The 16316-nt window shown below is 41.2% G+C and overlaps 1 protein-coding gene across 1 annotated transcript in view; it reads left to right on the top strand.

The window, feature by feature from the left end:
* The window catches only part of CPED1 (cadherin like and PC-esterase domain containing 1), a 644735-nt gene that overhangs the window by 285460 nt on the left and 342959 nt on the right, over positions 1 to 16316 (top strand). Inside the window, exon 8 of the mRNA XM_077264976.1 lies at positions 13541 to 13613. Coding sequence (XP_077121091.1) covers positions 13541 to 13613 — 73 coding nt within the window. The remainder of the gene's footprint in view (positions 1 to 13540; positions 13614 to 16316) is intronic.

The raw sequence follows: 16316 nt of genomic DNA, 5'->3' as shown, positions 1-16316 counted from the left end.
GTGTGCAGGTCATTATGTCCCCCTACAGGGCCATAGACTGCAATAGCATGAACACTGTTCAATGTCCATTTGTTCAGACGGGCACAGAAATTACTACATTCAGAAAACAACACAAATGGAGATCATTTGAGCTCATGCCATTACAGTCGTTGGCCTAACAGTGGTTTGTCTGAATTTCATTTTTAGGGGGATTTAGACAAAACAATCCAAACGCACTGAAGAAGAACAGTGTGAACACAAGACTATTTTCCTTTTAAACCAAGTCCTATATATTTTTATTCAGCGGCTAATTCTGCTTCTGCAAAGAATGTGTGGCACTGGCTTCCTTTTCGGCTCCTAAAGGAATTGTCATTTGGAATCCTTAGACTTATTATATATTTTTCCCTCCTATGTTGCTGCATAACTAGGAGGAGTTGCCTTATAGGAGTGTTGCAAACCTGGGAAACCAATGATATAGTTGTAAGGCACACAGGGATTTATGTTGTGAAATTGGATTTTGGGCTCCCCCGGTGGCCACTGGTGGAATTGAACTTGTGTGCATCATCCCCTCTGTTCACCTGTTCCCATCAGGATGTGGGAGTCGCTATTTAACCTTGCTCCTCTGTCACTTCCATGCCGGTCAACATTGTAATCAGAAGCCTTTCTGTGCATGTTCCTGCTACCAGACAACTTCCAGCTAAGTCGGACTTTTGTCCTTGTTTGTTTTTTGCATTTTGTTCCAGTTCACAGCTGCAGTTTCGTTTCTGTGTCTGGAAAGCTCTTGTGATCTGAAATTGCCACTCTGATGTTATGAGTTAATACTAGAGTCTTAAAGTAATTTCAGGATGGTGTATTGATAGGGTTTTCAGCTGACCATGAAAGTACCCTTTCTGTCTTCCTGCTATCTAGTAAGCGGACCTCGATTTTGTTAAACCTATTTTCATACTACGTTTGTCATTTTCATCTTAAATCACCGCCAATATATGTGGGGGCCTCTGTCTGCCTTTCGGGGAAATTTCTCTAGAGGTGAGCCAGGACTATATTTTCCTCTGCCAGGATTAGTTAGTCCTCCGGCCGGCGCTGGGCGTCTAGGGATAAAACGCAGGCTACGCTACCCGGCTACTGTTAGTTGTGCGGCAGGTTTAGTTCATGGTCAGTTTAAGTTTCCATCCTTCCAAGAGCTAGTTCCTATGTATGCTGGGCTATGTTCTCTTGCCATTGAGAACCATAACAGTTTGACCGGCCAACAAAGGGTTAAATTAATTGGCAGAGAAAGGAGAGAAAAAAGAAGTCTGCTGAAAAAAAATTTTTTTTTTTTTCCTTCAGTTCTGAGTGTGCTTTCAATTGAATCACTTGCAAGTCTGCCTATATTGCAGCCTTCCTCTCTCTCTCTCCTTCTAATCCTGGAATGGCTCTGTGTTCACCTGTTTAAAATGGATATTCAGAGTTTAGCTGCAGGTTTGAATAATCTCACCACGAAAGTTCAAAATTTACAAGATTTTGTTGTTCATGTTCCTATATCTGAACCTAGAATTCCTTTGCCTGAATTTTTCTCGGGGAATAGATCTTGCTTTCAAAATTTCAAAAATAATTGCAAGTTGTTTTTGTCCCTGAAATCTCGCTCTGCTGGAGATCCTGCTCAGCAGGTCAGGATTGTGATTTCCTTGCTCCGGGGCGACCCTCAAGATTGGGCTTTTGCATTGGCTCCAGGGGATCCTGCGTTGCTCAATGTGGATGCGTTTTTTCTGGCCTTGGGGTTGCTTTATGAGGAACCTCATTTAGAGCTTCAGGCGGAAAAAGCCTTGATGTACCTATCTCAGGGGCAAGATGAAGTTGAAATATACTGCCAAAAATTCCGTAAATGGTCTGTGCTTACTCAGTGGAATGAGTGCGCCCTGGCGGCGAATTTCAGAGAGGGTCTCTCTGATGCCGTTAAGGATGTTATGGTGGGGTTCCCTGTGCCTGCGGGTCTGAATGAGTCCATGACAATGGCTATCCAGATCGATAGACGTCTGCGGGAGCGCAAACCTGTGCACCATTTGGCGGTGTCTACTGAGAAGACGCCAGAGAATATGCAATGTGATAGAATTCTGTCCAGAAGCGAACGGCAGAATTTTAGACGAAAAAATGGGTTGTGCTTTTTTTGTGGTGATTCAACTCATGTTATATCAGCATGCTCTAAGCGTACTAAGAAGCTTGATAAGTCAGTTTCAATTGGCACTTTTCAGTCTAAGTTTATTCTATCTGTGACCCTGATTTGTTCTTTATCATCTATTTCCGCGGATGCCTATGTCGACTCTGGCGCCGCTTTGAGTCTTATGGATTGGTCCTTTGCCAAACGCTGTGGGTATGATTTAGAGCCTCTTGAAACTCCTATACCTCTGAAGGGGATTGACTCCACCCCAATGGCTAGTAATAAACCACAATACTAGACACAAGTAACTATGCGAATTAATCCGGATCATCAGGAGATTGTTCGCTTTCTTGTGCTGTATAATCTACATGATGTGTTGGTGCTTGGATTGCCATGGCTGCAATCTCATAACCCAGTCCTCGACTGGAACGCTATGTCTGTGTTAAGCTGGGGATGTAAGGGGATGCATGGGGACGTACCTTTGGTTTCCATTTCGTCATCTATTCCCTCTGAGATTCCTGAATTCTTGTCTGACTATCGTGACGTTTTTGAAGAACCTAAGCTTGGTTCATTACCTCCGCACCGGGAGTGCGATTGTGCCATAGATTTGATTCCGGGTAGTAAATACCCTAAGGGTCGTTTATTTAATCTGTCTGTGCCTGAACATGCTGCTATGCGAGAATATATAAAGGAGTCCTTGGAAAAGGGACATATTCGTCCTTCGTCATCTCCCTTAGGAGCCGGTTTTTTCTTTGTGTCTAAGAAAGATGGCTCTTTGAGGCCGTGTATTGATTATCGGCTTTTGAATAAAATCACGGTTAAATATCAATATCCGTTGCCACTGCTGACTGATTTGTTTGCTCGCATAAAGGGGGCCAAGTGGTTCTCTAAGATAGATCTCCGTGGGGCGTATAATTTGGTGCGAATTAAGCAGGGGGATGAGTGGAAAACCGCATTTAATACGCCCGAGGGCCACTTTGAGTATTTGGTGATGCCTTTTGGCCTTTCAAATGCCCCTTCAGTCTTTCAGTCCTTTATGCATGACATTTTCCGTGATTATTTGGATAAATTTATGATCGTGTATCTGGATGATATTCTGATTTTTTCGGATGACTGGGACTCTCATGTCCAGCAGGTCAGGAGGGTTTTTCAGGTTTTGCGGTCTAATTCCTTGTGTGTGAAGGGTTCTAAGTGCGTTTTTGGGGTTCAAAAGATTTCCTTCTTGGGATACATTTTTTCCCCCTCTTCCATCGAGATGGATCCTGTCAAGGTTCGGGCTATTTGTGATTGGACACAACCCTCTTCTCTTAAGAGTCTTCAGAAATTTTTGGGCTTTGCTAACTTTTATCGTCGATTTATTGCTGGTTTTTCTGATGTTGTTAAACCATTGACTGATTTGACTAAGAAGGGTGCTGATGTTGCTGATTGGTCCCCTGCTGCTGTGGAGGCCTTTCGGGAGCTTAAGCGCCGCTTTTCTTCCGCCCCTGTGTTGCGTCAGCCTGATGTTGCTCTTCCTTTTCAGGTTGAGGTCGACGCTTCTGAAATCGGAGCTGGGGCGGTTTTGTCGCAAAGAAGTTCCGACTGCTCCGTGATGAAACCTTGTGCTTTTTTTTCTCGTAAATTTTCGCCCGCCGAGCGGAATTATGATATTGGGAATCGGGAGCTTTTGGCCATGAAGTGGGCTTTTGAGGAGTGGCGTCATTGGCTTGAGGGGGCTAGACATCAGGTGGTGGTATTGACCGACCACAAAAATTTAATTTATCTTGAGTCCGCCAGACGCCTGAATCCTAGACAGGCGCGCTGGTCGTTGTTTTTCTCTCGGTTTAATTTTGTGGTGTCATACCTACCGGGTTCTAAGAATGTTAAGGCGGATGCCCTTTCTAGGAGTTTTGAGCCTGACTCCCCTGGTAATTCTGACCCTACAGGTATCCTTAAGGATGGAGTGATATTGTCTGCCGTTTCTCCAGACCTGCGGCGGGCCTTGCAGGATTTTCAGGCGGATAGACCTGATCGTTGCCCACCTGGTAGACTGTTTGTTCCTGATGATTGGACCAGTAAAGTCATTTCTGAGGTTCATTCTTCTGCGTTGGCAGGTCATCCTGGAATCTTTGGTACCAGGGATTTGGTGGCAAGGTCCTTCTGGTGGCCTTCCCTGTCACGAGATGTACGAGGCTTTGTGCAGTCTTGTGACGTTTGTGCTCGGGCCAAGCCTTGTTGTTCTCGGGCTAGTGGATTGTTGTTGCCCTTGCCTATCCCGAAGAGGCCTTGGACGCACATCTCGATGGATTTTATTTCGGATCTTCCTGTTTCTCAGAAGATGTCTGTCATCTGGGTGGTGTGTGACCGTTTCTCTAAGATGGTCCGTTTGGTTCCCCTGCCTAAGTTGCCTTCTTCTTCCGAGTTGGTTCCTCTGTTTTTTCAAAATGTGGTTCGTTTGCATGGTATTCCGGAGAATATCGTTTCTGACAGAGGAACCCAATTCGTGTCTAGATTTTGGCGGGCATTCTGTGCTAGGATGGGCATAGATTTGTCTTTCTCGTCTGCTTTCCATCCTCAGACTAATGGCCAGACCGAGCGGACGAATCAGACTTTGGAGACATATTTGAGGTGTTTTGTGTCTGCAGATCAGGATGGGGTTGCTTTTTTGCCTTTAGCGGAGTTTGCCCTCAATAATCGGGCCAGCTCTGCCACCTTGGTGTCTCCTTTTTTCTGTAATTCGGGGTTTCATCCTCGATTTTCCTCCGGTCAGGTGGAATCTTCGGATTGTCCTGGAGTGGATGCTGTGGTGGAGAGGTTGCATCTGATTTGGGGGCAGGTGGTGGACAATTTGAAGTTGTCCCAGGAGAAGACTCAGCTTTTTGCCAACCGCCGGCGTCGGGTTGGTCCTCGGCTTTGTGTCGGGGACTTGGTGTGGTTGTCTTCTCGTTTTGTCCCTATGAGGGTTTCTTCTCCTAAGTTTAAGCCTCGGTTCATCGGCCCGTACAAGATATTGGAGATTCTTAACCCTGTGTCCTTCCGTTTGGACCTCCCTGCATCTTTTTCTATTCATAATGTTTTTCATCGGTCATTGTTGCGCAGGTATGAGGTACCGGTTGTGCCTTCCGTTGAGCCTCCTGCTCCGGTGTTGGTTGAGGGCGAGTTGGAGTACGTTGTGGAAAAAATCTTGGACTCCCGTGTTTCCAGACGGAAACTCCAGTATCTGGTCAAATGGAAGGGATACGGTCAGGAGGATAATTCTTGGGTGACTGCCTCTGATGTTCATGCCTCCGATCTGGTCCGTGCCTTTCATAGGGCTCATCCTGATCGCCCTGGTGGTTCTGGTGAGGGTTCGGTGCCCCCTCCTTGAGGGGGGGGGGTACTGTTGTGAAATTGGATTTTGGGCTCCCCCGGTGGCCACTGGTGGAATTGAACTTGTGTGCATCATCCCCTCTGTTCACCTGTTCCCATCAGGATGTGGGAGTCGCTATTTAACCTTGCTCCTCTGTCACTTCCATGCCGGTCAACATTGTAATCAGAAGCCTTTCTGTGCATGTTCCTGCTACCAGACAACTTCCAGCTAAGTCGGACTTTTGTCCTTGTTTGTTTTTTGCATTTTGTTCCAGTTCACAGCTGCAGTTTCGTTTCTGTGTCTGGAAAGCTCTTGTGATCTGAAATTGCCACTCTGATGTTATGAGTTAATACTAGAGTCTTAAAGTAATTTCAGGGTGGTGTATTGATAGGGTTTTCAGCTGACCATGAAAGTACCCTTTCTGTCTTCCTGCTATCTAGTAAGCGGACCTCGATTTTGCTAAACCTATTTTCATACTACGTTTGTCATTTTCATCTTAAATCACCGCCAATATATGTGGGGGCCTCTGTCTGCCTTTCGGGGAAATTTCTCTAGAGGTGAGCCAGGACTATATTTTCCTCTGCCAGGATTAGTTAGTCCTCCGGCCGGCGCTGGGCGTCTAGGGATAAAACGCAGGCTACGCTACCCGGCTACTGTTAGTTGTGCGGCAGGTTTAGTTCATGGTCAGTTTAAGTTTCCATCCTTCCAAGAGCTAGTTCCTATGTATGCTGGGCTATGTTCTCTTGCCATTGAGAACCATAACAGATTTAGGAGATTAGACAATGCATCCTGAGTTCTCCCTCCAGTAAAAAATGCTCCCTGCTTGCCTCCTCCTATAATAATCCCCCAGAGTGTACCATCCATTAGCAATGCATCCTGAGTTCTCCCTCCAGTAAAAAATGCTCCCTGCTTCTTCCTCCTGTAATAATAATGCCCCAGAGTGTACCATCCATTAGCAATGCCTCCTGAGTTCTCCCTCCAGTAGTAATGGCCCTTGAGTATCCCTTCTCCCATTCCATTAATAATGTCTCTTGAATTCCTCCAAATTTAGTAATAATGCTCCCAAGTGTTCCCTCCAATAATAATGCCTCCAGAGTGTCCACTCCAGTAATAATGCCCGCTGTGTGCCTCCTGCAGTAATAATGCCCTCTGAATCCACCCATGTATAGTAATAATGCTCCTCTGAGTGCTTACTCAACCTCTCCACTAGTAACCCACAGATAATGCTATTGTGTGCGGAAATCCCCCCAAAAGTAAAACCTACAGTCACATAATCTGATCCCCCAAAGTCCATAACCACAGAGTTTCCCTCTTTCTTTGCATGTAAGAAAGGGCAGTGCATTGATGTCATTGCACTGCCTTAACCCGGATGCTTACAGGAGTCTACATGTCTGGGAAAGGTGGCACAGAGAGCCTGTGGCTCCCTGCTTTATTACAGGATCAAACATGTTGACAATGATATAGTTCAAAGTGGTACTTGCCAGAGAACTGGAGGACTAAGCCACAAGTCCGGGTGTGGGGTTCCAGATTTTTGGCTCTGGTAGCACACCTGTATCCATCTATGTTTCGCCCTCAAATTTATTAACAATAAATGTATTTTTTTTATTTGCAACCTTCTATCTTTATCGCCACAAGTAGACATTGTATTAGTGCTCAAGTCTCTAGATGGTCCTCTTCCCTCCTGTTCATGTTTTAGTTAAATTTTCCTGAACTTCTGCTGATCTTTTTTTACTTTAGGTACTGAAGACACTAATAATAATAATAATAATAATAATCTTTATTTTATATAGCGCTAACATATTCCGCAGCGCTTTACAGTTTTCACACATTATCATTGCTGTCCCCGATGGGGCTCACAATCTAAATTCCCTATCAGTATGTCTTTGGATGGTCTTCATCCAATCTCCTTCACAAAAATCTCACTGATATAATCCTATACTCTTGCACTCTTGTTGCCTTGAATTACATAACACACAAATGTAATTGATCCTGGTCATTCGTCAGCCATACTATATATTGTAATTGTCATTTTCCAAAGATTTATCACCACACTTGACTTGCAGTAAGCCAGTAACTTTTTATTGAGCCAGTGGAAAAAATATGATTTTGCCATATGAGGTTTGCATCCATTTACTTGTAAAGTACTGAACAACATATACAGGAGCTACAAAAAGCAGCAGAACTAAATGCATAAATTAAATTACTGGTTTCTATATGTATATGTTGCAGCCCATTGGTTGCTCTTTTCAGAACATTCCACTGCAAATATAGTAGAAATATGTTTGAATGGCAAATAAATTGATGGATGATTGATAACTTAGTAAAAAAATGTCAAACGTGTTTTGACACTAGGGAGCAATGAAAGTAAATGCTACACTCATGCTCGGTCTTGCAATTAATTTAGCATTATTCATTCCTTTTTAAGTTCCATTAGTGCTTTCTTCACCAAAGGATGAATGATATGGAACACATTTGTGGCTTGGGGTTCAGACATTCAAACATGTCCTACGGTATTCAGCAATACATATTTTGGATTCCCTACTGGCAACATATGTGGATTCATCTCTGGTTTACCAATATGATGGATGCGCTTGTGGTCTAATGACGAAATTTATAAAACATTCACTATTGGCAAGACCCGAGGATAGGCCGATGGTGCAAACAAAGTCCTCATCTGTAGCTGCTCAGCCTTAGCATTAACCATACAATCTATGATCAATTCTTTATTTGTGTTCAAATATCTGGGATTCTTTATCCATAACGAAAAAGATCTCACACCACGTCTTTAGTCCTCAGTATTTACATAATTGAACTTGGTCAGCCTCTACTAAATGATTCCTAATTTCAAATAATTGGCCCTAAGCAATGTTTTTTTCATATTGTGATCTTTATTTTTTAAAAATGCAGTTAACCTTGCAATTTTCACACCGGCTACTGGGGCTTTTTTAGACTTTTACTTGTGCAAAAAGGGAGAATGAGAATTTTTGGCAGTCTCCTCACTATCAAAGGAAGAAATGCAATGACAGGTAGCATCTCCATACATAGTTGATTACACAAAAGATAGGATCTGGATCTGACTATTGTGGATATGTACATGTGTTCAAATCATGATTTTAATTAAAAATTAATTTTTCACACTGGCCTATGGGTCTTTTTAAAACTTTAGCTTCCTATGCTTTCAAGAATAATTTTCATCTGGCTCTTTATTACACTGGTCTACAAAAAAAAAAATTTCTGGCATGGACTTTAAGAACGGTTTTAGACTAATTTGAGGGTGCTGAATTCAAATCTGAACTTATAATTTCTCTATCACATCACGTTTTTTGCGCTATAGGTATATAGCCCATTTTCATGAATTCCATGATAAATATAAGTGGTGTATGAAAAGTGCCGGTTTATACGGTTCACTAAGGTGTAAATTTAGTTTTCATTTAGTCTCCCAATAAATGTGAGAATATCTTTGTTTTCTTTGAACATGCATAATTCCCATTTGTTATGATAACACCCTTGTTTTCTGTGCTACTGGGACAGTAGAGCTACCGCAGAGCATTGGGTGAAAACGGAATGGCCTCAGCGAGAGTTTGGCATCTGGCGATAAGAATGTCATCCATGATCCTCTAGTGGATAGGAAGGACATTGTCTTTCCTCCCTTACACATAAAACTTGGATTGATGAAGCAGTTCGTCAAAGCTCTCAATCACAGTGGAGAATGCTTTAACTATATATGATCAACTTTTCCTGGTCTTAGTGAAGAGAATAAAAAGGCTGGAATATTTGATGGACCTCAAATAAGAACACTTATGAGAGACCCAAATTTTATCACATCAATGAATGAGACAGAAGAAAGAGCTTGGAATGCGTGTTGTATTGTGGTGCAGAATTTTCTAGGGAATAAGAAAGCAGACAACTATGAAGAGATTGTGGAAGAGCTACTAATGAGTCTGCGAAATCTTGGATGTAGAATGAGTATCAAGATTCACTATTTACACAGCCATTTGGACTTTTTTCCAGAGAACCTTGGGGATGTGAGCGAGGAACAAGGGGAGCGTTTTCATCAGGACATTAAAACAATGGAAGAACGGTATCAAGGCCGCTGGGACTCACATATGATGGCTGACTATTGCTGGAGCTTGATGAGAGACAACCGAAAAGCTGTACATCACAGATCAGCCAAGAAAAGAAAGTTCAAATAACTGCTATTTGTCATTCATCTGTGTACCATATATATGTGTTTTTATATTTTGTAGTTTAATTCTGTAAGTATATTTGATTTGCTGAACATAGACTTTTTAATCTTTGTTATTCCTTGATTAAAAATATACAAAATGTAGTATCAAAGATCATGTGTTTTTATCATAAAACATTAGGAGTAATTTTCATCAAAAATAGAAAATATCTCGAAATCCTGATGTGATAGCCAAAAACGGAGTTTATATTCGTAATCAGCAGCCAAAATTGACTTAAAATATGTTTTAAAACCTTTTGCCAGAAAAATTGCGTTGACCAGTGTTATCAAAGGCAGAATTACACAATGACAGGTAACATCTCTATAAACAGTTGACCATACAGGATCCACCAATCACAATTGACAATGTAGCAGCTGACCCTGTGTTAGGGCTAGCGGAACGCACCTAATGAAAGTATATATTTTATTAGGATAGATGCGTTCCCAGCCCGGGGTCCACCGTGCAGGAGAACCTGCTGCTAGTAAATAGCGGAACTAATGGCAGTGTTAGCAAACTCTGTTACTTCACAGAGCAGCCTTGAACACAAAGCGCTGCGGCTGCGCCCTGTTAGACTCCACAGAGGCACAGGTTAACTGTCTAAACAAGAGCAGTCAGTGGTCTTGCACGCACACGAAACTCCTCGCCGGAGGTGCCAGCATTCTAAGGGCTTATTTCGGCCAGGTCCCTGAACACACAAGCATATGAATTCCTCGCCGGAGGTGCCAGCATTCTAGGGGCTTATTTCAGCCGGGTCCCTGAACACACTCATACAAGACCACACTGGCGCAAAGTACATAAATGAAAGCAGTACTAGTGCATGGCCGTGCGGCCATGCGAGCCTTATATAGCTGCAGCAAGTAAAAGACCTTCCTAGAAGGACCAATGAGAGGCTGCCATACCTGAGCATGTGACCCTAAATCTCCACTGAGAGATCTTGCCCTGGGCATGCTCAGTGTGTGCCAAGCAGGACTTAGTGCTAGCACCCACAGGACCTTCCTGAAAGGACCAATGGACTTAGCTGCAGTATCTGACCATGTGACCCTCGATCTCCACTGAGAGATCTTACTCAGGGCATGCTCAGAACGAGAAGAGCAGGAATTAGTCCCAGAAGCGTCTGCTCGCCGCTGCCCAGCACTGACTTCAATGGCAGAAGCAGAAAAAGCAGCAGTAACTCTTTGTACAGAGTGGGACTGAGCAAGACGCTGGGACCGACGTCTCCGCTGAGCAGGCTCCACTGCGGCAGGAGAAGAATGGGAGACCGCAGCGGAGATGGACCGAGATTCCCCCTGTGCAGAGGCGGGAACTCAACCCCTAACACCCTGCTTCCCCTCCCTTCAAAATGACACTCCAATACAAAAGATAGGATCTGAATATGGTGGCTATGTACATGTGTTATTTCCTGAAACAACAAGTCTGAAAAATCACTAGTGGTCAGTGTGAAAATTTGCTAGATTTCTATTTTTTATTATTTAATACAGATTATGATATATAAAAAGCATTGCAAAAGATATTTAAAAAATTAATTTAACACGAAAACCTGATTTATGCAATAGGTTGTTTTTGCATTTTTGTTTTCTTTACAACTTACAAAGTGTCCCAACTTTTTTGGAATTGGGGTTGCACATTCATGTTCCTTGTACTAAATATATACAAATGTAATGCATCTCAGGTTTTTTTGAGTAGTTACAAAGTCGACTTATAGGATTAATGTAATTATACTGAATATAAGTTTTTTTTCTATGTTACCAACACAAAAAGGTAAAGGTAAATTTTACCACTAATAACAAATATACACTAGCGCTTCCACTGAGGGGCAAGAAGCAGCATAAAAACGCACTGTCTGCCTAAGTGTGTAACTACTACTGTGTATAAACTCAATATTAAATGTGGTATACTTGCACCAGATCTATTTTAAACAATAGGCATATAGCAACAAATGCAGTTCCTTGGGTCCAACTATACTTAGGGACCCTGGCACTTCTAGGGACTATATTTCATGTTTCAGCAAAGGAGTTATATATTGCAGCAAATGCCCTTGTCAAAAACTTTATACACATGTTCCTTTATCCTAATATGCAATTTGCATTCTGTACATTCTATGTAATGTTAAAAGGCATCAATTATCCAAACATTATAAACAGATGCATAGTGGTCACCTGAAGGGGAGCTGTTTTGGGGGCATTGACAAAGTGGTAAAACACTGGAGAGGGGGAAACTTCCTACATCGGATGTCTAGAATCAAGAGCCGCTGGGTATTCCAATTGAGCACCTTAAAACCAGGGGGTCTCAAAAGTGAAATAGAGCTTTTTTGCCATTACAAATTAGCTTAGTGGAAAGCTGTAAACACATAGACATGCCATTAGTCCAGGTACAGTTGGGGAAATAAGTATTTGATCTCTTGCTGATTTTGTAAGTTGCCCACTGACAAAGACATGGACTCTGTGTAATTTTAAGGGTACATCAACTACAAAAAAGTCTGACTGCTGTGCTTGCCAACAAGGGTTTTGCCACCAAGTATTGTCTTGTTTGCCAGAGGGATCAAATACTTATTTCTCACTGCAAAATGCAAATAAATTTATACAATTTATACAATGTGATTTTCTGGATTTTATTTTTGATATTCTATCTCTCAATGTTAAAATTAACCTACCCTTAAAATTATAGACTGTTCATGTCTTTGTCAGCAGGCAAACTTACAAAATCAGCAAGGGATCAAATACTTATTTTCCCACTGTATATCTACACCTATATATATAAAAGACTACCATGCCTCCTGAAGCTGTGATCCCTTAGGGAGGACATTACGTCTGAAATGTGTAGGATTTGATTTTTGCCTTATGGTCCTTCCCTTAGCAGGTGAAGTCATACTGCTTGAGCGGCAGTCTTTTGAGTGCCGTGCAAATGCTGCTAATCGGGGCGTCATGGACAAAACTTGTTCTTGTCTCCATTTCAGTGCCATTGGACTATTTAAATCGTGGGGAGATCTCCTAATTACAGTGGCTCCACATCTACCCTGGATTTCTTACATGGTGTTCGTACACCTACAAGACCATCTATTAACATAGGTGTAGGCTATTTGTCCATGTCTACTTATACATATTGATTACTGCATTTGTTGCTACATGCCTATTGTTTAAAATGTATCTGGTGCAGTTATAGCACATTTAATATTCAGTTTATTTACAAAATGATACACCCAGTTACTTGTCAGTAGCAGTAGTGGTAGCCAAGAGCAGATATAATATAGTATTGTTTAGTAACATGCCTTAGATTTCCGTATAGGCTACATCATAAATTCTCAATGGTGTACCACCAGACTTAGGACAAAATATGGAAGCGCAATCTAAGCTGTCCATTCAACACAAATCGTCCGGCATGTAGCTGATCGGCAGTAATTTAACTGTAGCATTTATTATTTCTAAAGCCATCATTAGTAATTGTGTGACAGAGAACATATGTATCAAATACATTCCAGAGAGAAATTCTCCTTATTTCCAAAAGCAATTATTGACTTTACCTTTTTGTTCTCTAAACTGCAGGAAAATGAAATATGTCCATTTTCTATAACTATTTTAAAGTTTCTCACACAATTTAGATTTTCGCCTTTTGGAACCCACTGACAAAATGCCTGTTGGGCCTCAATGATCTTCATCTGAGGCCAAAAGGGCAAACATTCAGTCAACAACTATTCTGTCACCTTTTATCTGCCTGGTGTCCTCACATATAATACATTACCTTTCTTTAATAGGTCACTATGCTGAAATTGCCGAATTTTTAGTGTTTTATAATAAACCATACAAATGCTGGTAACTTTATCTATATACAGACTGTATATGTCTCATATTGTATAACTACTTATCTGAATGATTTCAGGTGCAGTGAATGCTTTCAGCTCTTAACTCTTGACATTGGATACAGCAGGGCTTCTGGTCCTTCCGTGCTTGAGGTCAGTGCTAAACTTCCATCTGTATGTTGAGGTTAAAGTGAGTCTAATTTCCTGTGAGCTCTGTTAACACATAAATCACTCCAGTGTTATGCAGGATTTGCACAAGCTAATCACATACTCTGTGTAAGTCACTTGTATGTCGTTGTGTCTGTACTGTAACGTGGCTTTCACAGGGCTTATGCTTAATCTGGAAGACTAATTTCATAAAAATAAGTTGAGTCATGCTTCCAGGTTTGTGAAAAGTGTAATGGTTTGGATGAATCATGGAAGCATTAACTAAATGTGCCGTTAAATAGCGCATGATAAAGGAAACAACAAACAATTAAAACACAGTTAGGGACCCAGTATATATTTGGACAAAGCAGGTAAAGATAAAAAAAGGAATAATCCTAATGAAACTTCTTGACATATAATAAAATAATAAATACCCCTCACCTCTCTATGCTGTTTAGGTAGTGCAATGCAAGTGAGCCAACCGACCATCTAATGTGTAGGGGCCCTTCTGACTTCCAGCGAGAGATATAGAAGAGAGAAGAATCAGAGAATTTAAAGCACCACTCTGGCGTATTTTTTTACTGCAGCATTGGAGTGGCGCTACTAACGTTAGTTCTCTGCCCCAAGTCTTATACTTACCTAGCCTGCTGCTACACATTCTCCTGTGAACCATGTTTTTGGACTTTGCATTTTATCTTCAATAAATTTGATTATCTTTGGAAGCTGGAGTTTTCTCCTGTTTTGCCCTATTGCTCCACGTGATGACTGCACGTTATCCGGGCTTCCCCACAACACATGCCTAGCAGGTGAGCTGGTTTTCATTATTTTTTTTTTCTTTATACTTACCTACCACAATCTTCAGCTGTTCCCGGCGCCGATCCTGTTAGTCTCCAGCAACTTGTGACCTGCTGGAGTGTTTTCTGGAGCAATCCGGAAGTCACAACTCAGTGTACGTCTATGAGAGCTACAACGAAGGTGTCTTAGACTTACATTAAGAGCTTGTGACCATTATCTCTGGTTTCCAGTCAGTCCGAACTAGCAGGCGATAGGAACAGCTGAAGATGGCAGCTGGTAACTGTAATATTAGGCTCAGGGAACTTAGATTAGGATTAGTAGCACCACTCCAGCAGTGAAATAAAAAGAAAATCAGGAGTGGTGGTTTAAAGATAAAGAATTAATCTCGGTGATGACCTGGGAGAAACTGTGTGTAGATGGCAAAAGTCACAAAATTTAGACGCAACTACAAGTTTTGGCGTGAATTCTGGTGTGAAAGAGATATGAGAACTGGGAGAGCTAGCCATTGGCTGAACAAGCATCTCATTTGCACAAGCACATATAGTATAGTGTTTATAGTTTTATTTTATACAGTACTTGTGCCAGTATGCCTTTTATTACTCTTTATAAGTTGCTAGAATTGCACTGCATTATTTACAGAAACAATAAAATACCACTTACCATTGGATATTCTTATTTCCGGTCTTGACTTACCATTGGATATTCTTATTTCTGGTCTTGACTTACCATTGGATATTCTTATTTCTGGTCTTGACTTACCATTGGATATTCTTATTTCTGGTCTTGATTTCTAGCTTTAGAATTTGATAAAAATTTTAGTATTCATGGACTCCCCAGGTTAAGATTTACTGACCTTTTCACTTATTGTGTTCATTCCTGAACGTAAAAGAGAACTGTTATTAAATGCGTCATTACCAAATGTACCCAACCACATCTTCTCCTTATTGTGAGGATGCAACTGCCATTCAATGTGTTTGCATTCCTATTGTCCTCTGATGGCTAAGACATAGTGGCTTGATGTACCCTCATCATTGCCGGAGGGTTAAATAGGAATATTGACATGTTCAGAAAGGTAACATTTCATTTCAATCCTAAACAGATTTACCATATGTCACTTTCATTACTGCATGAATGAAAACGCATTAATCATTATTGTTTATGGTAGCGATTTAACAATTTCTAATGTGTCTTTTAAACTTATGCTGGTCTGCTGTTCCATTAATGGTGAACTTGCCTTAATAATTCTGTCCAATGTTTTTGACAAAAAAGATGCATAGAGGTAGTTCAGGTAAAAAGTGTCTTCATTCATTGGGAATGCATTCTTAATGCACCCGGCTATCAGCAGTCATTTGTAATCACATTTTATGCTTTGATATGGTCAACAATCAGAGTGGTTAACTCTGCCCTACTACATCTATAAATCACCTGTCACATAGGAATATATAAGCCAGTATTTTGCACCAGTAAATGTAAGCCAAGACTAAGAGTGGAACCAACAAAGCATTATGGAAGTATTTTCACCCCTTCCATTTATTCAATCTACTCTGGTTCTGGTTTAAAATTACTGGTACAAAACGTAGCCCCCAAACTGCAGTATAAAGTGGATAATTGAAATTTTTCTCACATGTTAACTAACTCTAAAAATCATAGGAAACTGTATTTAATCACTTGATGTATACATATCTAATAAAATTTTGTAAAAATCAATTGTATATTATTAGTCTAAATTAAATTTCGTATTCTTACGGACACTACGAGAGTGTCTTATTTTTTGTCTTATGTTTTCTATTGTTTTTCGTACAGAAAATAACCATTTTATTTGTGTCTTCAGACAAGAATCAGGATAATCACAAGAACAGATCTAAAATTGCAAGGAATTGATATAGGAAACCTATGGGAACATTGGATAGCTTT

Source organism: Ranitomeya variabilis, chromosome 5 (genome assembly GCF_051348905.1).
Source record: "Ranitomeya variabilis isolate aRanVar5 chromosome 5, aRanVar5.hap1, whole genome shotgun sequence".
NCBI classification, from domain to species: domain Eukaryota; kingdom Metazoa; phylum Chordata; class Amphibia; order Anura; family Dendrobatidae; genus Ranitomeya; species Ranitomeya variabilis.
The sequence above is the reverse complement of the archived record's forward strand: the minus strand, read 5'-3'. Positions and strand labels throughout refer to the sequence as shown.